Source organism: Pecten maximus, chromosome 17 (assembly GCF_902652985.1).
Source record: "Pecten maximus chromosome 17, xPecMax1.1, whole genome shotgun sequence".
In the NCBI taxonomy this organism is placed as follows: domain Eukaryota; kingdom Metazoa; phylum Mollusca; class Bivalvia; order Pectinida; family Pectinidae; genus Pecten; species Pecten maximus.
In genome coordinates, this window is record NC_047031.1 from 20,022,802 (window position 1) to 20,049,641 (window position 26,840).

The 26,840-nt window shown below is 37.1% G+C and overlaps 1 protein-coding gene across 1 annotated transcript; it reads right to left on the reverse strand.

The window, feature by feature from the left end:
• Nucleotides 1-6,208: 6,208 nt before the first annotated feature.
• LOC117315765 (thioredoxin-like protein 1) lies at nucleotides 6,209-26,353 on the reverse strand. Its single transcript, XM_033870122.1, has 9 exons — nucleotides 26,195-26,353; nucleotides 22,797-22,893; nucleotides 20,742-20,912; nucleotides 20,052-20,174; nucleotides 18,507-18,573; nucleotides 17,542-17,635; nucleotides 10,125-10,203; nucleotides 9,459-9,563; nucleotides 6,209-8,338 (listed from the first exon to the last, which is right to left on the reverse strand). The coding sequence occupies exons 1-9, from the start codon at nucleotides 26,296-26,298 to the stop codon at nucleotides 8,309-8,311; spliced, it is 870 nt and encodes a 289-aa protein (XP_033726013.1). The 5' UTR covers nucleotides 26,299-26,353; the 3' UTR covers nucleotides 6,209-8,308.
• Nucleotides 26,354-26,840: the final 487 nt, after the last annotated feature.

The following is a 26,840-nucleotide window of genomic DNA, read 5'->3' on the forward strand; positions in this document are numbered from 1 at the left end:
ATTATTTATCCGAATATACAAAAATATACGAAAAATATACAAAAATAAAATCATTCATAACTCAATATAACAAAATTTCACCGAACTATTATGAGCGATATGATTTAGGACAGTTCTTACAAATAAACATTTTTCAAAATCAAAATAGCTTAAAATTATTGAAGTTGACTGGTAAGGTGCAAAGGTGTCCTTGAGGGTGGTAGTTAAGTTGACACCAGAGTAGTACAAGAACACACCCTAGGTAAATATCGCCAAAACAAAAACAGCATGACCAAGAACAATATGTTTTAGTTCACCATATTGGGACTTAATTTATGCGGGCAAACCAGTTCGGCTTTGTCAATATTTGTTTGTTTGCTGGGTTTATTGCCCAGTTAACAGTCAAGGTCATTTTGTGGTAGGGTCTCATTGTAGTAGTTGGTGATTACCTCACTGAACAGCATGCCCGTCGTATGCCATCCAGAGCAATAAGGGTAAAGTGTCTTGCCCAAGGGCACAACCATGACAGCAAAGGCCGGCCTGTTTCTCAGCTTCTTCCCAAGAAACACAAACCGACAATGTCAGTGCTTTTCTGAAAACAACATAACATTACTAGGTCCACTCTTATTTCATACACGAATGATAACTGGTTCGATAAACGAAAACCGCCATGACTATGCTTGGACAGCCATCTTCCTTCTTCTTCTGATAAATATTTGCCACAAGAACAGAATGCAGCAATGTTCTTCATGTTTAGGCGAGATTTCCACCCCAAGAACAATGTAATCTTGTCAAAAATATTGTATCTTGCCCAAGGGCGCCCTATGATTTGTCGAGAGACCTACATTGTGTCGACAAAAGTCAGTTGATATAGTAGGAAACATACACAAGTAACGTGTTTAAACATGGGCTAATTAACAGATACAAATGCACCACACAATTGTAAGAAATGTACATCAATCCATCAAAACCTTCAGAACTTATATCTACTGTCAATATATGGGTAAAGGAAGATGGTTTTCGTATTTTTTGTTATTTGTTGGGCTGATTGGTTTAAAGTGAATATTTGTAACAGGGTAGAACATTGTAGTTATTTTTTTGCATGTAGGACCAAGTATGGATCAATGTATGCAAGCGTTTTACGAAGACTTTTGTTGTTCATTTTCCGTAGAAAATTTATTTGAATGGTAGAAACTATTGTTGGGTAGGTGAAATATGCTTTTCAAACTTTTAATTTACACTGATATTATTTTTTCTTCATGCTAATTTATCTTTTCCTGCAATCTAACCAAACTTTCCACTGTAAACAAATATGGAATGCCAAAACATATGAAAACTATTTCCAAGTAACTCTGTTAACCCTTTCACCCCTACTGACCATATTGGACTTCAAATAATGAAAGAGTGGCAGAGTCCAATAAAGTTTCTTAGGGTTGAAAGGGTTAAAGTGTTATTGCTAAAAGTAAAAATGGGTCCATTATTGTCTTATTAGTTACCAATATCCTTAGGTCAGTTTCTTTAGCCTGTAAGTATGGTAATGAAATGACGAGCAAGATAAAGAATATTATCTATATGTTCTGCATTAAATTCCACATATTTTGTTTGCATAACCACTATTGATTAGCCATCTAATTCTGTTGACCAAATTTAAATTCTCATTGTTTACATATTATTACTGTCAGATGTTGTACATTAACCTCTGTACGTAGTGCCGTTTAACTTACCGTTTCAGTTTAAACTAAATTTTATATGAAAATAAATGGTTACCTGTTAGGATTGTGATTTTTTGTAATATATAAGTTAAACCAAGTATTAGTGGTGTGATGAGCTTTAAAGAGCTGTTAAGATATAGCCAAAGAAAATATTATACATATCTATTTTAAAAACTGACATACGTCGGATTTAAATGATCTGCTGAAATTTCTCATTAGTTTCTACCATTAGCCAGTAAATTGTGGCGATTAGTTTGCATTGTAACTATATTACCCAATGGTTTGCTTGATTCCTAAGTTTTATTGTATAACAAAGATATTCTTTTAAACCTAAACTGGGAGATACAACCGTTATCCATGCGTGAATCAGTGTCGTCAAGATTTTTGTCCTCACAATTCGATGTGAATTAAAACATGCCTGTCCTTGATGAGGCAGTTAATATATATTTTTTGTTAGTATAAGATCATGTTAAAAACTTTTCAAAATTAAATCTGAAAAAATGCAATCTTTGAGATATTTTATTCCTATAGTCTATATCTTTAGAAACTGATTTCTCAAACAAATTAAGTTGGTTACTTTCCAAGTTTTGTTTTTGTTTTCCAATCCACTATTTAAGAAGTTTTGTTTCAAATTACTTTTTTTCTCAAGAAATTGAATTCTACCATTTCCCTTTTATGAATCTGACCAAAGTATATCTCCTTATTGACGTGCTGAAGATGTATATTATCTATTCTGGTTAGTTTGTTTGGATTTTAGTCAAAATTTCCAGACTAATAAAGTTTCATTATAGATTTATTGAGAAAAAAATAAAAGCATTTTATCATATTATGCCATACCGCTAGATTGTTATATCATAAAATGGTTATGATGTATTTTTTAGACATACGAGATGTACATTTTATTATCGGACACCTGAGCATTAGACTAGTTCACATCAATAGATCAGATATTGTTTAATTTAGGGTCGTTTTGAGATATATTTAGGATCTACAAATTCATTTTTGTATACATTTTAATAAATCATATCAAAAAATGTTTAATGTTGATATTCATCTTTAGTCCAAATAAACTGCTGGTAGGGTTTGAGCGACATTTCGACTAAGTCGAAACATGTTGCAACAGATCTGGAGGATGATTTCAGTTACTGTATTTGTATATCCTTCTTGCTGTTGATGTCATTTGCATAAATCAAAACACTATTTTATCTGCGCACATTCATCCACTAAAGATGTGTTTATTAATATTATCAAAGAAGAGTTATGTTGATATTACGTAATCAAATATCAAAAGAACCAGGAGGCTGAAGCCTTGTTAACTTAAAGACATTTCCGGTAATTACTGGTCATCTGAGGAAAATCACAGTCCGTTTGGTAAACAAATTACCAATAAACAAAACAAAAAATGATTTCCTGTGTAATGTGAGGTTTGATTTATGCAAATAAACTCACAATGTTTAATTATTAACGTTATGAGGTTGTTCGCAATGAAGCAAGAAATATTTTTGCTTTTTGTGTATTTACAATGATAGAATACACACAAAGTTCACCTTATATATCATGCTTGCCATGTAAAGAGACGCACATTCTCTGCATCATATTTATGTACGGATATCACTATTCTAAGAGAATGATTTGGAATGCTGTTAAGTAATGGTTGTGGACTAAATTGAATGTATAGTGAATACATTAGAATTGGGTAATTGAATGTATAATGAATACATTTGAATTGGTTAATTGATTGTATAATGAATACATTTGAATTGGTGCAAGCAATAGATAATCTATTGTTGTCAGTTTCGTTTTAGAAATATATAGCAGAAACACTGAAAGGTTCACCATTCTGTTCAAGTGGTCACAAAGTCTAAGATGACTTTAATGGGTGTTTTGTAAGCTAGATTCACCATTACAGATGCTGGTTGGTGGAATCTGTGTCTTTTTCCTGGTGAAGAGTATTACATTTCCTCATTTTCTTTACATGAGTATTTTAAAAGATACAAAAATAAATGGCAAAATGATTATATTATTAGAATATATGTCTGTACAATGTTGGATATCATTACATATATATATAACTATATACATAGTTCTACTAGCTTACTGTTATGTATAAATGTCATACCCATAGTGTAGCGAGAATGAGTCTCAACATCACATGAAATTACATAGTACGAAAAAGAGAATCTCCCGTAAAATCTTCAGCATGTAATATTGAAAATAGAGTTTTCCTTCAGATCTTAAATATAGGAAATGGAAAAAAAAAATCTTATAAAATCCTGATGGAATCTTTGATGCTCATAAAAATGGAATATGAAAATATCCCATGTGAAATAAACTTAAAAACAAGAATGTTGTAAAATATTTCTATGACACATAAGCAGCAATGGTATTTTCCGTTTGATCTGAAATACATGTACTACACAAATGTTTTTCTCGAAAATCCCAAACATGGCATATAAAAAGAAATTTGTCATAAAGTCTAAATATTAAATAGATACCTTGTAAAACTACATATTGAATATATGAAAATATTTGTTCCTGAATCACAAAATATTCATTTTTATTGAACTTGCAATGGCAACAGCAAATTTACAAAAAAATTGCTATTTTTCAAATTGTAATAATATTTCTATAAGATGAAGTCACTATGCTAACATTCGAGGATCTATTTTTTCAAAGGATGATTGAATAATATATCATGTTCCTTTTTTATTGGAAAATCAGCAATGAAAAAAAGAGAAGAAAAAAGCAAAAAAAATCTTTTTCATTAAGTTACGATCATCAAAACATCCGAATAATTTAAGTTGATTTTACGGGATTTATGGTGTTTTTGAACTATGTGATTGAATGTGAACTAAGTATTGGTCGTTGTTGTGGGGAAGTGTTGTGTATGTATGAGGTGCTAACGTATACCTAGATTGTCCGTGGGACAAAACAAGCTTTAAAGTTATTATAGACAAAGTACCAACAGGTGCAAGTTTAAGAGAAATAAATAGAGGAGAAAAAAAATTGTTGTTTATTATTATTGCCATTATACTCCTTGTACATTGTACATTTGTTGTCCACACAGATGTTTCCGTGCGATGACTCAAGTTCCTTCTGGCCGATCAAACTCAAACTTAGTACAGATTTTCCTTATCAAAAAGATTACTATTACTATAAATAGACAAGAGGCCCATTGGCCTTAACGGTCACCCGAGATATATGTTAGCATATTAGACCCCTATGGGTCTTTGGGCCTCTTGGTTATCAAGAAGAAGTCATTTACAGATTTAAGTATATTTGACCTCTGTGACCTTGAATGACACATGAACTTAGTTGGCTTGGATGGTCAGTGGTATCAACAGATGTCATTCTATCAATCACATTTACTGACCTTAAACTTCAGAATGATCTTTAGGTAAACAGAGAATACCAACATGTACAATAAATCGTAATTCTATCAATCTATAAAAGAAAGAAAACAAAAATGAGTACCAACATAATTCAAACTCAATAGGACAAAATAAAAATTAAATATGGGTGAAGACTTTGAGATATCCAGGAGTGCAAGACCAGGTGTTTCAGAATGATAAGCGTCATCTGTTCCATCTGATATAGTTGAGTTCATTATAAACCAACAAATTTTGGTCGCGTCTATCAATTTCGTTTTCCTTTTATCATTTGCAGTCATTTCCGTTGTAAGAAATTTAGTGTCAAGAGTACCATCCCTTAGAAAACTGCTTTGTGAGAATTAACACCATACAGTGTTATTATTCATCAGACGTAATTTTCTTCAAATTGGTGTGATCTTTAGTTGATCCTGAAAACAAAACAGCTGACAGTTGAAGTTTAGTCCCCAGGTACCTTAAGACCCTTCCATCTATGAAGAGTAATTGATTCTACCTTATTTGGGTCTTGAGAAGAAGATTTTTGAAATTTCAGTCAATTTGACCCTTTTTAGCCCCACCCATCAGCCCCTGGGGGTAAGTCAGGGCCAACATGTGCATACCATCAAACTATTATCCATGCTGATAATGTTAAGCAGGTCAGAATGAATTCCAATACAAATCCAACAAATCATAGTCTAAAATGTGATTTCCCTATATAAAGTGTACCCCTCCCCAGGAGCAAATGTTAAGACTCCAAAGTCATGAAATTCTCAATTTCAGTTAAGCGCCTAAGACCCTTCCATTTATGGAGAGAGTTTGATACAATCATATCTAAGAGTAGAGAAGATTTTTGAAGTTTTTGTCCATTTAGCCCCGCTCCCCAGGCATTTTGGGGTTGGGGACTCTATAATTCACAATTTTGTTTGACCTTTACCCATAGAAGCTTCCTGCAAAATTTCATTTAATTTAGTTTGGCGGTTTCAGAGAAGAAGACGAAAATATAAATTGTTTACGGACGCATGACGACGGATAAAAGACGATTATAATAGGTCACTTGCGACTTTGTCTCAGGTGACCAAAAAAGCCATCTACAATGTTGTATATAAATTTTCAGTTGTCAGATGGTACAGGTAAACACAAACAACCATATTAAGAAGTGAACGACTTTAATACAAGGTGAATGCATGTTTCATCCAATACCACAATTGCTTTAAGGTTAAAAATCTTATCAGATCATGTATTCCCCCCCCCCCCCCCCCAAAAAGAATTATAATATTGAATCCGTTGATAATTATGAATTCTATTTGTTCTCCATCTTACAAAAAATTGATACTTGATTACGAAATATGTCGACAGATAACACATTATATCCTCACCTCCTGTCCGATTTCATGTTGTGATATCATACCCTGTCATTCATTATTGACATGTCATACAATGGGATAAACTGAATGTCAACAACTTTTGTATATTATCATAATAAAGGGCTATAACTCTGTTCAACACATGACTGCAATATTGTCATGTATTCTGTGGAAAACAGAGTAATATGCCATTTTCAGGGGGTTTAGCCAATAGCAAAATGTGCTGTGATAATTCCAGGATTTTTTTTTAAAGAAAATGGAAACACAAGTGCCCACATCTTGTTGTGTTGGGTAAAATGTCTCCACTCCTTTTTGAGGTAATTTCTGTGGTCAACTCATTAAGTCAAAATTTCAACAAAATCCATTTGAAGAGAAAGTGTTCAAGGTGAACGGGATTATCCTTGCTCAACACTGAATTCATGGTATTTACAGTATACAATTAAATCATTTAAATAATAAATTGTATATAAATTGTATAATTTCAGTTACATTGAGTAAATACAATGAAATATTTTCAGAACTATCTGTAGTGTTGCATAAATCCTACTCTTTCATTATCTGACTACATGAATTGTCGGTTTGTTAATCTTGTACAGGAATTTGTCTTAAATTTTTTTTTTCTTATAGGATGTACACGTACATTTCCTTGCTATCTAGAAATGAAAGTGAAACACTAAGAATAGTGAAGACTATTATCAGCTCTACTTCACAACCCCTAAATAATTCTCTACTTTTCAGACAATTAGTCTAGTATGTGTCTTGTCATCTTCAGTAGACACTGGTATCCCCAAAACCTTTAATTTCCTCGTATGTGTATGAATTTTTACATGTAAATAAACGTTTTAAATGGCGTGCGAGTGTGTCTTGTCATCTTTAGTAGAAAAGTCAACAAAATGACATTCATCGTCCTATTTTACATGTTGTAAACCTGGGCTTACTGCTGGATAGATAAAGGGAATTTTTACAAGTGAAGGATGTAATACATACATGTACTTATACAGTGAAACCTGAATTTACCAACCACTAATTTTAAATACATCCTGTGATATTAGACAGTATCCAAAAGAATGGTTACATACTCCACTGTAATTGCAGACAATGACTTTACCGACCACTGACTTTAATTTACCGACCACTGACTTTACCGACCACTGACTTTAATTTACCGACCACTGACTTTACCGACCACTGGCTTTAACATCCTGTAATATCAAGGCAATATCCAACAGAACGTATACATGCTCCACAGCCATACCCGATACATTGACATGATCCCACAGTGTGTCGGTAATGTCAGGATTTACTGCACAGAATACATGATTGTGACATGGAATCTTGTTATTTTGAAACTTAAATTTTACGAAGAAAAAATGAATAATAAGCATTGAGCAGATTACATGCTTTCCCAAAAACAGTTCAGAAATCTTATTTTATTCCAATATAGCATCCAGCCAACACATCAGTTATCGTGCAAAGTCACAATTTAATTTCCGTTCTAGAAAATCCATCGTGTTGTATCCTCTTCCAAGAATGTTAATCCATCTCACATTGATATTTAATAGATGTGTCCTTCCCACTTCAATTGGATTCCATAAGCAAAGAGGCAATTTAATTTAACCCAGATCCTGATTGATGAATCCTTCCAATTTGCCTTAATAAATGGCAATAAATAACAATATTTGTCGATGATACAAGAATGTCACAATTGTTCGAATTTGTTTCACCTTCAAGAACTAGAAATTAAACATCTGAAAAAATTTAAGTCTTTCACACCTTTTAGGGAGTCAAATATTTAATTTTGCATACCATGAAGCTGGTAAATCTTCAAATGAATTTCTTGAGTTTTTTTTTCAATAATTCTCCGAGTAACAGTAATATCCAAATGTTAATGGCTTTCTCCTTTCTTTCCAGCAACCTGAAAACAATACATATAAAACAATACATATAAAACAATTAGAAATATGCAATAGTTTTTCCATCTTTCTAAATCAATATATAGAGGATATCTAACAGTGTCTTCAGTAAATACCAAATATATTTCACGAGTGGGGTTAATATTTTGATATTTTTCACGAGTGCGCAGCACAAGTGAAAATATCTAAATATTAGCCACACGAGTTTATTACATTTTTTATCAATGAAAAACCTACCCCGTATGCTAACTAGGCCTACAGCGATAATTTGTAAACAAAAAAAGTAGTTCCCCCTGTCCAGGTGCTGACATATATGTCGGGCTTTCTGATTGGTTAATTATTTTTGTATTTTCTAATCATTAATTTGATTGGTCAAATCAGCAAAAGTGATATTTTTAATATGATTGAAAAATATCACTTTTATAGAATGAATAATTTTTGATATTTCACTGGTAAAAATGTAATAAATCCGGTTATCACTTATACAGCTGAACAATGTTGTTTCAGATCAAGCTCTTTGCTATAGTATAGATTCACAGGAGGTTCAAGTAGAAATATGAAAAATTTTAAGGGCTATTCTAGTAAAACATCTACCCCACCAAAGGATTCCTGGTTTTGTTAAGGGGTACCACCCATATTGTTAAGGGGTACCACCCATATAAGTTATTTAACACATTAAATAGAAGTAATAGGAAGGAAATCCAACCATGGATAGAAATGATTTAATTTGGAATCCTGGGGTCAGGTAGACATTTTAATGCCAATATTCCAGTAAAACCCATGAACACGGTTACTTGGGTATAAATAAACTTGTAACTCAGAAAAATTTATGTCAAGATCATTCACTTGAGCAAACTTGGTAACTCTTCATCCCAGCATATACGGTATGCTACAGGCCCAATATCAGGCCTCTGGGCATCTTAAATCTTCAGAAGCAGTCATTTGAATGAATGATGACAATGGACAGATGACGGACGCCACATCACAGCATAAGTCCTTTGGTGGAGCAGAGTTAAATATGAAATACTTCCCATACCCATAAACACACCCTATTTCTTCCTAATTTTCAATCAATTTACAGCCTGTTATTGACAACTGCAGACACATCTTATTTATACATACCCGTTTGAAGTCTGCCATATTTGTAGAAGCACTGGTACTGCCGACAAACCCCAAGTAGTCTATCTGTGTCGTCTCTGCTTCACCCAGGTTGTCCTTTATAAATATCTGTAAGATAGATTTGTTGGTTAACACTAGAACTCTGTGTGATAATTTTTCATGATTTTTTCAAATTATTATTTGGTCAAATTTTGTAGGCATTGGTTATAAGATAAAATTATAATTCATTTCTTCAAAATTAAACATTTTATCAGAAATCATCAAAATTTCTTCTCAATAAAATAATCTAAGTTTTAAGTATTTACATTTCACTTAATCTCTTTAAAGTCTAATTCAATAGAAGAACATTTTTTAAGCACAATTAGAGTTTGAATTTCAATTGTTTAATATGGCATACAGTCAAAATGTTATTTTAAACTTTTGATAACACCAAGATCCAACTTAACTGAAGTAAAAATTCACTACAGACAGCAAACAATTACATATAGAATATGTTTGGTTAATTTGAACCGAGAAAACAAGATTTGACTACACTAGTGAGTTATACAACAGGTGATATCAGTAATAAAACCCATTATTATACCTTTACATTTTGATAATCTAGGTTGTGTTGATTTTATAAGCATATAACTTTTAAAAAATATACAGTTCATTTATTTTTTTACTTACCGTTATACTTTTCACGTTCTGATATTTAACGTAGCGTAGATTAATTAAAGTGCCCTCCTTCACATCATCTGGCGTGAGTCTACAATGTCAAAATCAACAAAAATATTGCATAATACTGTAAATCATTTATATTTAGTGAAGGATTTGTTTTTGTGTTAACACACGAGGAGAATTAATCACAAATTCAAATCATTTGCAATTATTTGTACAAAAATAACATTTTTCGGATAGTTGCTAAGCTATACTATCCATTACCGATATTGGAGTCATGAAGAGCCGATGAGTCTAAATCATTTGCAAAGTTAGTCATTTCTAGATCAGCATTCACGAATGAATGGAAAATATGTCCGAGAGGTAATAATGATAATAACAAACATTCTGAGAGCTACAGCAATACAATGTTCCCTATCTCCCTCACTTGTAACAGTGACTGACCCAATACCCCTACAGAATAATTATGTCCTCCAATGACCAAAACTATTGATAGGACATCAAACGATACAACACCTAAACAAACCTCAGGAATATTTGTCAGATTGTTAACACTGCCATAGCATGTGATGAAAAACAAGATAGAATACTGATATTATAACAAGAGGCCCATGGGGCCTGTATCGCTCACCTGGTTGGATTTGACCAAATGTCAAAATAATGTTCATGTTCAATTCCTTTTGTTTGTTAACCTCAAACAATGCTATTTATGGTTATAGCGTGGGGATCCCAACTGCTTTAAAGAAATAATGAAGTCCAGACTCTCTGAGTTTACAACATGCATTTATAACTTTATGACTAGTAGTGATTTAAAGGAATTACTTCTATTTCCCATATGGGGCCCCACCCCTTTTGCCCCTCGGGGGTCAGAGTCAACATTTATGCAAAATCTGTTCCCCTTCCCCCAAGAATGTTTCTTACCAAATTGGGTTCAAATCCATTCATAACTTTATGACTAGTAGCGATTTTAAGGAATTACCTCTATTTCCCCATTAGGCCCCGCCCCTTTGGCCCCTTGGGGGTCAGAGTCCCCATTTATGCAAAATCTGATCTCCTTCCCCAAAGGATGTTTCTTACTAAATTGGGTTCAAATCCATTCATAACTTTATGACTAGTAGCGATTTAAAGGAATTACCTCTATTTCCCATATGGGGCCTTGCCCCTTTGGCCCCTTGGGGGTCAAAGTCACCATTTATGCAAAATCTGTTCCCCTTCCCCCAATGATGTTTTTGACCAAATTCGGTTCAAATCTTTTCATAATTTTATGACTAGTAGCGATTTAAAGATATTACCTCTGTTTCCCCATTAGGCCCCGCCCCTTTGGTCCTTTGGGGGTCAGAGTAACCATTTATGCAAAATCTGTTCCCCTTCCCCCAAGAATGCTTCTGACTAAATTGGGTTCAAATCCATTCATAACTTTATGCAAGTAGCGATTTGAAGGAATTACCTCTATTTCCCCATTAGGCCCCGCCCCTTTGGCCCCTTGGGGGTCAGAGTAACCATTTATGCAAAATCTGTTCCCCTTCCCCAAAGGATGTTTCTGACCAAATCGGGTTCAAATCCATTCATAACTTTATGACTAGTAGCGATTTGAAGGAATTACCTCTATTTCCCCATTAGGCCCCGCCCCTTTGGCCCCTTGGGGGTCAGAGTAACCATTTATGCAAAATCTGTTCCCCTTCCCCAAAGGATGTTTCTGACCAAATTGGGTTCAAATCCATTCATAACTTTATGACTAGTAGCGATTTGAAGGAATTACCTCTATTTCCCCATTAGGCCCCGCCCCTTTGGCCCCTTGGGGGTCAGAGTAACCATTTATGCAAAATCTGTTCCCCTTCCCCAAAGGATGTTTCTTACCAAATTGGGTTCAAATCCATTCATAACTTTATGACTAGTAGCGATTTGAAGGAATTACCTCTATTTCCCCATTAGGCCCCTCCCCTTTGGCCCCTTGGGGGTCAGAGTTCCCATTTATGCAAAATCTGTTCCCCTTCCCTGAAGGATGTTTCTGACCAAATTAGGTTCAAATCCTTTCATAACTTTATGACTAGTAGCGATTTGAAGGAATTACCTCTATTTCCCCTAATGGGCCCCGCCCGTTTGGCCCCTTGGGGGTCAGAGTAACCATTTATGCAAAATCTGTTCCCCTTTCCCAAAGTATGTTTCTGACCAAATTGGGTTCAAATCCATTCATAACTTTATGACTAGTAGCTATTTTAAGGAATTGCCTTAATTTCCCCTATTGGGCCCTGCCCCTCAGGCCCCTTGGGGGTCAGAGTCCCCATTTATGCAAAATCTGATCTCCTTTCCCGAAGGATGTTTCTTACCAAATTGGGTTCAAATCCATTCATAACTTTATGACTAGTAGCGATTTGAAGGAATTATCTCTATTTCCCCATTAGACCCCGCCCCTTTGGCCCCTTGGGGGTCAGAGTAACCATTTATGCAAAATCTGTTCCCCTTCCCCAAAGGATGTTTCTGACCAAATCGGGTTCAAATCCATTCATAACTTTATGACTAGTAGCGATTTGAAGGAATTACCTCTATTTCCCCATTAGGCCCCGCCCCTTTGGCCCCTTGGGGGTCAGAGTAACCATTTATGCAAAATCTGTTCCCCTTCCCCAAAGGATGTTTCTGACCAAATTGGGTTCAAATCCATTCATAACTTTATGACTAGTAGCGATTTTAAGGAATTACCTCTATTTCCCCATTAGGCCCCGCCCCTTTGGCCCCTTGGGGGTCAGAGTAACCATTTATGCAAAATCTGTTCCCCTTCCCCAAAGGATGTTTCTGACCAAATTGGGTTCAAATCCATTCATAACTTTATGACTAGTAGCGATTTAAAGGAATTGCCTCAATTTCCCCTATTGGGCCCCGCCCCTCAGGCCCCTTGGGGGTCAGAGTCACCATTTATGCAAAATCTTATCCCCTTCTGCCAAGGATGTTTCTGACCAAATTTGGTCAAAATCCAATAAGAACTTTTTGACAAGTAGCGATTTGAAGCAAATGTTGACGGACGGACGCCGGACGACGGACGCTGCACCATGGCATAAGCTCACCGGACCTTCGGTCCAGGTGAGCTAATAAAACCATAACTCTAACTTAGAATCAATGAAGCCACCACAACATATGAACAAAAATTTAGAAATTGGAGACTCTTGAAAATGTACAAGGAAAATAAACTAGAGATTGTTTTTGTGAATAAAAATATTTTTACTCCTTCTCTCTACCTAGGCACTGATTTTTAATTTCTATTTTTTGTACTCAGTAAACCTTTGAAACCAGACAATAAATTGATGTAAAATTCACACTTATTTGACTTTGAAGTCAAGGTCACAGTGACCCAATGGCAGTACACCGCAAAATCGGCTTTAGGTGATGCAGGTACCCTCCAGTTTCATCAACATATCTTCAACACATTTTGGTGATGGCCATAACAAAATATTAGAAAATGAACTCGGAGGGAGACATAATAATATAAGGTATTCCAGACAGCTAAAGGCCTTCTGCTTCTTGATGTCATCTGTTATTAGGGTAATACAAGATATCACATCCTCAAAATCAGAACCTGACTGAGAGGTAAAAACTGAATCTTCAACCATATCAACATAAATATCAAGGGCATCTATGTTCTGATTAAGAAAAAGGTTGATTTAACAAGCAACTACAGTGTATAGTATCAAAGAGTTTGGTTTGGTTTATTTTGTTTAACGTCCTTTTAACAGCCAGAGTCATTTAAGGACGTGCCAGGTTTGGAGGCGGAGGAAAGCCAGAGTACCCAGAGAAAAACCACCGGCCTACGGTTAGTACCTGGCAACTGCTCCATGTAGGTTTTGAACTCACAACCCAGAGGTGGAGGGCTAGTGATAAAGTGTTGAGAAACCTTAACCACTCCCCCCTCCCCCCCGGCACCATAGAAGGAGTATCAAAACCAACGGATGCAATACAGAAACTAAGCACCTTAATGATCACTTTAGTGAGACCAACCATACAATAAGTTTATATATTTGTATATTGCTATATCACAGCGACATATATCTATCTGAAAGTTGTTCAGATTATCTGTAGTTATAGGGCCAGTGTCTTCCTCAATTCCCTAGTGAGCATACAGACTGAGCTGCCATTTCAGAACCAATATCTTATCCTCAGCATTTACTGCACTGCCCTACGTCAACCCATTTACAACTGAGTTGACTTGAACACGGTCGAGTAAAGTATGGTGTTCAAGGAAACAACACAGAGCCCGTGCTGGGATTCTAACCAGCAACTATCTGTCACATAGCCCTGCATCCTACCACTAGACTACACCTCCAATGCTTCCTACCACTAGACAACACCTCCAATGCTTCCTACCACTAGACTACACCTCCAACGCTTCCTACCACTAGACAACACCTCCAATGCTTCCTACCACTAGACAACACCTCCAATGCTTCCTACCACTAGACTAACCTCCAATGCTTCCTACCACTAGACAACACCTCCAATGCTTCCTACCACTAGACTACACCTCCAACGCTTCCTACCACTAGACAACACCTCCAATGCTTCCTACCACTAGACAACACCTCCAATGCTTCCTACCACTAGACTACACCTCCAATGCTTCCTACAACTAGACAACACCGCCAACGCTTCCTACCAATAGACGACACCTCCAATGCCTCCTACCACTAGACCACACCTCCAATGCTTCCTACCACTAGACTACATCTCCAACGCTTCCTACCACTAGACTACACCTCCAATGCTTCCTACCACTAGACCACACCTCCAACGCTTCCTACCACTAGACTACACCTCCAATGCTTCCTACTATTAGACCAGACCTACAATGCTTCCTAACACTAGACAACACCTCCAATGCTTCCTACCACTACACCACACCTCCAATGATTCCTACCACTAGACCACACCTCCAACGCTTCCTACCACTAGACAACACCTCCAATGCTTCCTACCACTAGACAACACCTCCAAGGCTTCCTACCACTAGACCACACCTCCAATGCTTCCTACCACTAGACTACACCTCCAATGCTTCCTACCACTAGACAACACCTCCAATGCTTCCTACCACTAGACCACACCTCCAAGGCTTCCTACCACTAGACAACACCTCCAATGCTTCCTACCACTAGACAACACCTCCAATGCTTCCTACCACTAGACAACACCTCCAATGCTTCCTACCACTAGACTACACCTCCAATGCTTCCTACTATTAGACCACACCTCCAATGATTCCTACCACTAGACTACACCTCCAAGGCTTCCTACCACTAGACCACACCTCCAATGCTTCCTACCACTAGACTACATATCCAATGATTCCTACCACCAGACAACACCTCCAATGCTTCCTACTATTAGACAACACCTCCAACGCTTCCTACCACTAGACAACACCTCCAATGCTTCCTACCACTAGACTACACCTCCAATGCTTCCTACTATTAGACAACACCTCCAACGCTTCCTACCACTAGACAACACCTCCAATGCTTCCTACCACTAGACTACACCTCCAATGCTTCCTACTATTAGACAACACCTCCAACGCTTCCTACCACTAGACTACACCTCCAATGCTTCCTACTATTAGACAACACCTCCAATGCTTCCTACCACTAGACTACACCTCCAACGCTTCCTACCACTAGACAACACCTCCAATGCTTCCTACCACTAGACTACACCTCCAATGCTTCCTACCATTAGACCAGACCTCCAATGATTCCTACCACTAGACAACACCTCCAAAGCTTCCTACCACTAGACAACACCTCCAATGCTTCCTACCACTAGACAACACCTCCAATGCTTCCTACCACTAGACTACACCTCCAATGCTTCCTACCACTAGACTACACCTCCAATGCTTCCTACCACTAGACCACACCTCCAATGCTTCCTACCACTAGACTACACCTGAGCAATGCTTCCTACCACTAGACAACACCTCCAATGCTTCCTACCACTAGACTACACCTCCAATGCTTCCTACCACTAGACCACACCTCCAATGCTTCCTACCACTAGACAACACCTCCAACGCTTCCTACCACTAGACAACACCTCCAATGCTTCCTACCACTAGACTACACCTCCTACGCTTCCTACCACTAGACAACACCTCCAATGCTTCCTACCACTAGACAACACCTCCAATGCTTCCTACCACTAGACTACACCTCCAATGCTTCCTACCACTAGACAACACCTCCAATGCTTCCTACCACTAGACCACACCTCCAATGCTTCCTACCACTAGACCACACCTCCAACGCTTCCTACCACTAGACTACACCTCCAATGCTTCCTACCACTAGACTACACCTCCAATGCTTCCTACTATTAGACCAGACCTACAATGCTTCCTACCACTAGACAACACCTCCAATGCTTCCTACCACTAGACCACACCTCCAATGCTTCCTACCACTACACCACACCTCCAACGCTTCCTACCATTAGACTACACCTCCAATGCTTCCTACAACTAGACAACACCTCCAACGCTTCCTACCATTAGACTACACCTCCAACGCTTCCTACCACTAGACAACACCTCCAACGCTTCCTACCACTAGACAACACCTCCAATGCTTCCTACCACTAGACCACACCTCCAATGCTTCCTACCACTAGACAACACCTCCAATGCTTCCTACTATTAGATAACACCTCCAACGCTTCCTACCACTAGACAACACCTCCAATGCTTCCTACCACTAGACAACACCTCCAATGCTTCCTACCACTAGACAACACCTCCAATGCTTCCTACCACTAGACAACACCTCCAATGCTTCCTACCACTAGACAACACCTCCAATGCTTCCAACCACTAGACAACACCTCCAATGCTTCCTACCACTAGACAACACCTCCAACGCTTCCTACCACTAGACTACACCTCCAATGCTTCCTACTATTAGATAACACCTCCAATGCTTCCTACCACTAGACAACACCTCCAAGGCTTCCTACCACTACACCACACCTCCAACGCTTCCTACCACTAGACTACACCTCCAATGCTTCCTACTATTAGATAACACCTCCAACGCTTCCTACCATTAGACCACACCTCCAATGCTTCCTACTATTAGACCACACCTCCAATGCTTCCTACCACTAGACAACACCTCCAAGGCTTCCTACCACTACACCACACCTCCAATGCTTCCTACTATTAGACCACACCTCCAACGCTTCCTACCACTAGACTACACCTCCAATGCTTCCTACTATTAGACCACACCTCCAACGCTTCCTACCACTAGACAACACCTCCAATGCTTCCTACTATTAGACCACACCTCCAATGCTTCCTACCAATAGACTACACCTCCAATGATAAACAAAAATCTTCATGTAAACCTAACATACGATCAATAACTACAGACATGCTCATACTTACTCTAAAGTTTGTGTTGGTTCCATGTTTTCAGCCTTATCAAAGTCCAAGGAATTTGGAAGATTCTGGAAAACTTTTACTGTTTTAGGTCCATTTTCTGTCAAAAGAATTCATAGAGGCAGTGTTTTAATGTAGACGGTGGTGACTACATCTTAATAATTAGAGGTATGTGATTTCCCACAGACCACCAGGATCAAACAGGATGTCCTGTAATCTGAGAGAATCCTGAGAAACACAACCCACCCTGAGGAGGGATCGATCCACAAACAGCATGGATCTTCTCCTAATTAGACACTGCTACTCTAACATTTGAACAAACTTGGTAAGTCTTCACCCCGGTATACCCCAGGCCCAATAGGTGTCTGGGCTTGTAATCACCAAAATTATACTTTATTTTCATATACACCGGTTGTGTATTATGTATTGTACCTGGTACTTTTTTACCAGTAGTTTATCTTGTATACAGCGGTTGACCTCGGAGGTCACCCTCGTTTCCACTCGTCTTCCTGTTGGTGATTTTTTATTTACGTTATATTACTGTGATTATTGTAAGGAAATCTGTGTATTGGTTTGTACTAACTCGGAGGATAGTAGGAATTCAGGTAATTAAATGTAAAAAATTTTGAGTGATGCAAGTTTGTTTATATACTATCATTGAGAAAATGTTTAAATGGAAAAGTTGATGCTGGACAGATGGCAAATGGATGGACAGCTGGACAGATGACAATCAGATGGACAGATGGCCAGTCGGATGAACAGACAATGGATTTGTATACCACATCATAAGCTCACTTGCTGTTTGGACAAGTAAGCTAACAACTGACTAAGTACTACAGTCGTAACAATATTTCTTAACTGAAGTAAGTTGCCAGCGAACAGCTACACCAATATACTGATCCTTGTTCGATAAACAGGTCAGAAGTTATACCTACCATGTAAGTAAACATAAATCATGTTTAGGTATTTACCTGCAGGTCCATACATTTTCAGGGAATGTAACTTCACACTTTGGTTGAACTCCACATTGATAATTAGCTGTAAGACAATAAAACAATCATTACTAAATGTCCATATTAAATACATAATGTACAGGTATATGCAAAGGCCTCATGATCTACGAGCCACACAGATAAATATTTACATTTGCTCCACATTTTCCCATGGACACATGAGGCAGTTGCCACCATACGCCTATAACACCCAGTGCCTCAGGCTATAAAACCAAGTGGGTCATGTGACATTAAAAAAGGTGGAATTATTTTGTTGGTTCAGTTTTTTTTCAAAGTTGACGAAAATGGTAACACAATGTAAATATAAGTATTGAACAATGATTTTAATGTTGTCATGGTCGATATGACAGCAAGATGTATGGTGGGCAAATGTAGCATGTGCCTACATGACATTTGCCCCTCATGCATCTTGCTTTCATAGCGACTATAACAACATTAAAACCACAGTTCATTGCTTAAATAACAGGTATATCATGTTTCACCACTGTAAGTCCTTTGTAATTACACACAGCACATGTATACAGTGTATAGTTTTCATTAAAATTTGTACATTTCACTTCACTCTGCCTCAAGGTGATTACATTCAGCATTTCCATTGCATGGTGATATTGTTTTATACCACCTCAGACTTGAATGCACTTTAATTCTGTAAATTGTGTAACAATGATGTATATATATATAAACACAGGTGAAACAGCTGACTTATAGTGTACGTGATAAACAAGAATTCCATGGAAGTGGATGTGTCACCTGGGCAGCAAGTTGGGTGATCACAAAGGAATAGATACATTTCTTACTTCAAGAAAAAATGTTATAGTAAACAAGACCAGCATCACTCAAATATTTCGGAAATTCACAATAAATGTACATAGCAGGAACCTTCGTTAAATTAGCACCTCAAAAAGTTTGAGCTTCATTCATTGGTCCAGTATGATAAATTTTGTAATCTGACAGCAGAAATTTTAAATATAATGATTGATTTTATATTATGTCACTTGCATGGACTGATGAAGGGAAGTGAACCTTGTGCAAAGAAAGTGAACAGATTTGTTTTAATGCTGGCTTTAACAATTAATAACATATTTTCCAACTTTTTCAATTGTAATATTCATACATTGACAATATATATCGATTCTTACACCTATTACAATGTTTAGTTATAGCAAAATGTAAACTTTCTTTATTTTACAACAATTGCGAAACAACTTCATTTCTAATATAATGTATCAACTCTTGATTACCCGGATGGAGGCATGCAGGGATCTTAATGTGGGATGATATTGGAGTACCCGTATGAAACCCAGGCAGTGCAGCAGGTGACTCTGTACCTTTTCACTTCCAAATTTATAGGGACGTTTCGAAGCAAGCCCAAGATAATTAAACAAACAACTACCTTCCTTTACTATGTTACTGTGTATTTCATAGTGTACCGCATCCCACATGATTGATGATTATCTACAAATACATTTTCACATTCATTAAATACCGACGTAAAAAACTCACCTGTTCGTCACAGTCTGACTCCAAGTAGCCTCCCTTTGTTGTGAATGCATGAGCCAGCGGATGATCATCAGCCTCGTTTAGACATTCGCAGCCGGACTTGCAGATAAATGAAGCAAGGTCCATCTAGATAGAATAAGATATACAAGTTTATGAAAAAGTTACTTTTTTTTTAAAATTTTTTTGCTGTCAAAGCAATGTGACAAAAATAACTGGTAAATCATGACCAGTGTATTTGTCACTAAGGGAAAGGATCGCTGTGTATAATTAAAACATAAAACTTTGTCTATGATGTGTGACAACAGGGAGGGGATGGTAAATCTTCTCCAGCTGACGCTAAACAGGGTGTACCGAAACCCTGTACAGTATACAAGACAATAGGGAATTTGAGTAGAGTACCCAAAACCCTGGCCAGTAAACCAGACAACAGGGAAGGGATTGTTTTCTCTGGCCCTGTCACCATGTCTGGTGTAGGGCAGAGCACACTACTACATGAAAACGTAGAATTATCCAACAACGTTTGGCGTCGCTAAGAATTTGGTGTGAATACAATAAAATCGGGTGTGAAATAACACCTACCTTACATATATGGATAAATGAGATATCTATTTACCTCAGAACACCCCTTTAGTCCCATCTAAGTGTATTATGCGGTCTGTATAGACCCTCACTTTACACTGACTGAATACATACGTGGCCCTTGACTGCTGTGTCATCCTCTCCTTCTTCTGAATTTCCTCCACGTTCTTTTATTTTCGACTCCAGCGTAGCAGCATCTGCCCCTTGCATTCGGTCAACTTCATCATTGTTTTTGAAAAATATAAAAGTTGGCATGGCCGTTACACCATGTTTTTCTGCAAGTGCCTGAAAATAAAGACATATTTCATGAAGCTAATCTAACCTTAAATTGGTCACTAAGTTCGTAATCAAACACCATTTAACTATACTGTTGTAAGTTCTGTATACCTGGTGATTTCCGTCCCGGTTTAGTTTCTACTTTGAGCAACACAAAACATATTTGCCCGGTTTTAAATTTGACCTAAATTCTTTTTAAGAAATAACCCTTTTGGAAAATGCCATTTGGAATTCTTGATACAATTGCACTCGGAACACTCAGGATTTACTGTATTCCCCAACTCTCTTACAGCTGGGCAATGAAATGTAATCAGGTGTGAAATAAAGAATGTTTACCTGTGTTCAGATTTATTTCAGCTCCCATTTATTCAAATAGTATCTGGTATGCATGGGTGATTTTAATAAAACCTGATGAGTTGTAAGTTCACTATGCTGCATGACTAATCAAACAATCTACATTTCTTACCTAAGAGTATATCGTAAGCACTTACGCGAAACTATTAACACATAATAACATACCCTGGTAATTGTTTTTGTTACCTGACTCTCTATGTAAATCTAAATTAAGTATTTCTGCCTGTTTACCAGAAACCATGGCGAGGAACATCTACACAGGCCCAAACATTCAAATGATAGTAATGAAGCATCTTTCTGGTCATGATTTGTAAAGAGTATTCATAGAAACAAGTAGTTATGGCTGCTCATTCAAAGTCTGAAAGGTTCAAAGAAATCTCCGACCAGGGTTTGTTTTTATCTCAAAGAAATCTCTGACTAGGGTTTGTTTTATCTCAAAGAAATCTCCGACCAGGGTTGGTTTTATCTCAAAGAAATCTCCGTCCAGGGTTTGTTTTATCTCAAAGAAATCTCCGACCAGGGTTTGTTTTATCTCAAAGAAATCTCCAACCAGGGTTGGTTTTAGCTCATGATCAAAGAAATCTCTGACCAGGGTTGGTTTTAGCTCAAAGAAATCTCCGACCAGGGTTTAATTGTTTTAATTATTTCAAAGAAATCTCTGACCAGGGTTGGTTTTATCTCCAAGAAATCTCCGACCAGGGTTTGTTTTAGCTCAAAGAAATCTCTGACTAGGGTTTGTTTTATCTCAAAGAAATCTCCGACCAGGGTTTGTTTTATCTCAAAGAAATCTCTGACCAGGGTTTGTTTTATCTCAAAGAAATCTCCGACCAGGGTTTGTTTTATGTCAAAGAAATCTCTGACTAGGGTTTGTTTTATCTTAAAGAAATCTCTGACCAGGGTTTAATTGTTTTAATTATCTCAAAGAAATCTCCGACAAGGGTTTATTTTATCTAAAAGAAATCTCCGACCAGGGTTTGTTTTATCTCAAAGAAATCTCCGACCAGGGTTTGTTTTATCTCAAAGAAATCTCCGACCAGGGTTTGCTATATCTCAATGAAAACAGAAATTTGGCAAACACAAAGAATATCATAAAAAGGTCTTTAAAAATTCTTACAATGTACTGACCAAAGGAAAGTTAACTTTTAATTTCAAAATTGCAGCAAAGCCAGATTTAAACAGCCTACTGATGAATTTTTATGTGGAGCACAGCCTAATAAAATAGCCTTTCCCTGGATCCTGTTGATTATTCAGGTAACAAAACAGTTGTTTCATGCCTTATCAGTCAACAGTCAAAACTCTCCCCTCTGTGTTCCGACCAATCCGACCAACCCAATGAACTATTTCCCTAGGCTGCTGGCAGACAGCTCATTAGGTTGGTTCCGATTAACACCTCGGTGGAAGAGTTTCGACTGTTGACCGTTATCTTTCACCATTATGTACCCAGTCCAACATAATGATCTATACATCACATAATAAAATGTCAGACAGAAGACCATTACATTATCTTCTACTTCATACAGTTCATATATATTTAATCACCTGAGAGTCATCCACGTCAATTTTGAGGAAAATCACATTTGGGTATTCTTTACTTAATCTTTCAAAAACCGGTCCTATCATCCTGCATGGTCCACACCTGTGAATTAAAAAATATGAAGTTCATAGGATAACCAGCCAACATTGGATTGTAACAAGATAGATAATGAAAGCAAAGAAAGGCAAAACAACAACAACAAAAATACCTGTGTTTCCATTTACACTACCCTTCCATATGTGTACCCTGTAGTACTTTTTGGGCCATTTTCAATGAAAGATTTTTCAAGATCGCTTGTCTATATAATGCAAAACTATTAAAAAAAATATGAAAAAATATGCCCACCAACTGTCTTTTGTTCTGGCATGCTAGCACTCCTTCACCAATATATTACATCATTTTAATCTGAAGCAATGAACACAACCATCTAGTCAGATCTCAATTAACAGATGTATAACTTTATGGTGAATTACCTCCCTTGTGGAACCAGAAAGACATTTGGATATGATGTCATTTAGAATAAGTGAACACAATTTTCCACCAAATTTCACATAAAGGTGTCAGACAATTTTCTGGCCAGGTTTACATGAAATACAGCTTAAAGCAATGAGAGTGATGTATCAATACATTTTACAGCTATTCTAGTGGTCCAAGGGTCAGAAGCTTAGCTAGACTCCTGGGGGGGGGGGGGGGGGGGGTCCTATTACTATGCGAGTCCTATTACTATTACTATCAGCGCCCCGGGGGGTCAGCCCCACCATTTGTACAATTTTGAGTCCCCTACTCAGTAGTGATGCTACCAGGCAAATATGAGCGATATCAATTGCTCGGTTTCAGAGAAGAAGTCGTTTATATCAATAGAGCCCAATTGACCACATTTGGCCCCGCCCCTCAGGCCCCTGGGGGGTCAGCCCAATCATTTGTACAATTTTGAATCCCCACCACATAGTGATGCTACCAAGCAAATATGAGCGATATCCATTGCTTCGGTTTCAGAGAAGAAGTCGTTTATATCAATATACTATAGCCCGATTGACCTCATTTGGCCCTGCCCCAGAGGCCCCCAGGGGGTCAGCCCCATCATTTGTACAATTTAGAATCCCCACTCCATAATGATGCTACCAAGCAAATATGAGCGATATCCATTGCTCGGTTTCAGAGAAGAAGTCGTTTATATCAAAATAGCTAAATTGACCCCTTTTGGCCCCGCCCTAGAGGGTCAGCCCCATCATTTGTACAATTTTGAGTCCCCTACCCATAGGGATGCTTCTGACCAAATTTGGTTAAATTCCGATCAGCGGTTATGAAGAAGAAGTCAAATAAGTTAATTGTTGACGGACGGACAATGCCACGGTATGGCATAAGCTCACCTTGGTCCTTTGGACCAGGTGAGCTAATAATTACAGCGAATTTATAAGAGATAAGAGTTATTTCCCCTACATTAGACAGGGGATCGTCTTTTCTGAGAAAATCAGTTTAATATCTGATCATAGATCATACAAATGTTCCCATGATAGCCGAGGTCTGCACTCTGCAAATAATTTTAATCAAATAAGGAAGAAACATGCTGAATGTCACCAACAAGAAGGAATTCTCTACATTGACCCAGAACAATGTCTTCTATTGAATATTAGAACAAAGCTGGCGTCCCTAGCAATGCCAGGAGAAAAAAGCCTGATATGCCTTCTTGCAATTCAATGTTATTCTATAAAGACTACAAAGTTAATGTCACGAATGGTAATTACTGAGATGGAGATACAGGAAAAATGCACAACTGCTTTCATCATGCACTTAAAGGGACTTCATCGTAAAAATGTTGTTATTTTCATTGAATGTACGTGTTTTGTTCCTTTCAAGTTATGTTTCTGTGCTGTCCCAATGTACAGTCGATCCCTATGTCCAGCTTGACCACTCGATTTAGTTGGGAGCCACCCTCTAAATTTAGCGCGGAAATTATTTTTAAATCATCATGTGACTGTTTTGAAATAGAGGCAACACAAACACACGATAGTTTACAAGGCGAAATATTCCATCTGGGTTAGTTGGATAACGATATTATATAGTGGTTTATATGTTAAATTACACATTCTGCATATATTCCGGCACACATCTTTATGTGTAAATAAGTGTAAACACTGTACATATAGTATAGTGACAGTAGCAATGTACTGGTACTGACTGTATAAATATTACCAAATTTGTGTAATTTTTACCGAGTTTGTGTAAATATTACAGAGATTGACATGACCTACTATCCAGCAACCAAGCAGAATACGAGCAGCGTCCGTATTACTGCTGTTTTCATGTTTGAACTGTTCCAATCTATTGCACTGCTTCCCCAGTTTAATTCTAGGATTGTGTTTGACCCATTTTTCTTCATTGCGGAAGCTATTATTGTTTTCAACCGCAGCCGATTGATATTGGAAGCCATTTTTGTTTTCATGTGTTTTACTTTGTTGTGCGCATGCGTTTTATTGTATATGTCACAAAATTTGCATATTCAGACTATTGATCAACGAATTCTGATAACCTTTTCATAATTAATAATTTATGTTTTTTAAATGTAAATATATCATCAAATTTGAATGTTTATTGTTCATAAGGTTATTTTTTTTAAAAGATATAGCCAATAATATGAAAAAAATACAAAATAAAAAGAAACTGTTATAAAACTTATCACAGAAGCACCTGTATTCATGGCTAGGGATTTTCCTTCAATTTTTCAAGTCGATCCAGGGTCCATTGAACTGGGAATGTCTATGCTGTAATTACTTAGTGCTAATATTTGGCAATAGAAGAGACATAACTAATAAATAACCACTAAATTCTGTAACGGAAAGTCATTTGAGCTATTTAATGGTATAGACTATTTGTAGCAAGTTTCTTTTACCTCTGATGATAAACAAAGGTAAGAGAGTGATAACAAAGAATTGTTAGTGAATGATCTTTACCTCAGCTATTCTAGATCTTGTATACATGTACAGGTCACCATCTGACAAGAACTATAACACGTTCCCTGAGTTATTGGAAGAAGCAGTTGGAAAAAATAGGGCATGGTAAACTTATCGGTAATACTAATAACATCTTTATCGTCGTTTACATGGTTAACAAGAACATAAGCTCTGTGGAGTTTTTATCACGACGACGTTGATGCCAGTGATGGAACAGATATTGTTTTTAATGTTGGAGGAAAACCTACGGGGGAAAACCAACGTGCTATCAGTGGGGAAACAACGAACCCAACAGACATCAATATGTCTTAACATAGATGTTCTGAATGATTATAAAAGTCTCGCACCAGAAATAAATTCATCGTGTATGTCTGAAAAAGATTCGAATATTCTAGATTAATAATGACTATATCAAAAGTTTTCAAGATAGTGGAGAGATCTATCATATTTACCATTTTGCGGTGAAATAAGCAACCGTCAACTTAGCACCCGCGTTTGTCAGTTCCGTATCAAACTGGGACTCATCTGCGATGACTCTTACTAACGACGACGACATGATGGCTCTGTGTAGTTTAGTGATGTCGCTCTTTTCTCAACCGGCGAAAAATACCCGGAAGTAGCAAACTATCACTTAAATTTAAAACCGAAAACCGGACGAAAAAGAATCCGGGAAGTATAACATAATGTATTCGTGTTATATATACAGAAAGTAGATCATCATTATTTACGAAAACAATATAAACAAGAAATATCTTTAAAAAAGATCAACGGCATAGTTTTAATGCTGGTGGTTCTAATGTAAAACAGTTGGTGAAATAAATCAACGAACCACAGGTGCCTGACTTGTTTTATAAAATAATAACATATAGAGTACATATAAATGAGAGTCAGGCACCTGTGAACGAACTAATAAAAAACAATACGTTTCAGCACGGATAACAAAATTAGATCAGTTTGAATCATTTTTGGTAATAATAAGACTGCATTTTAATCAGGAATATGATTGTATTAATGTGTCATTTGAAAAGATACATCCACTTATTTAGCTTGCATTCAATCTTAGCTTTGTTTCGTTTTTAACTGCATATCTGCATTTTG

Bases quoted from the DNA above. Each gene is read 5' to 3' on its own strand.
- LOC117315765 (XM_033870122.1), bottom strand. From the start codon at position 26,298: ATGTCGTCGTCGTTAGTAAGAGTCATCGCAGATGAGTCCCAGTTTGAT. The intron at 20,913-22,796 runs GTGATTAAATAT...CTTTATTTTCAG, and splicing joins TTGACGTGGATGACTCTCAG to GCACTTGCAGAAAAACATGG. The intron at 17,636-18,506 runs GTAAATACCTAA...TTCTTTTGACAG, and splicing joins GAAAATGTATGGACCTGCAG to AAAATGGACCTAAAACAGTA.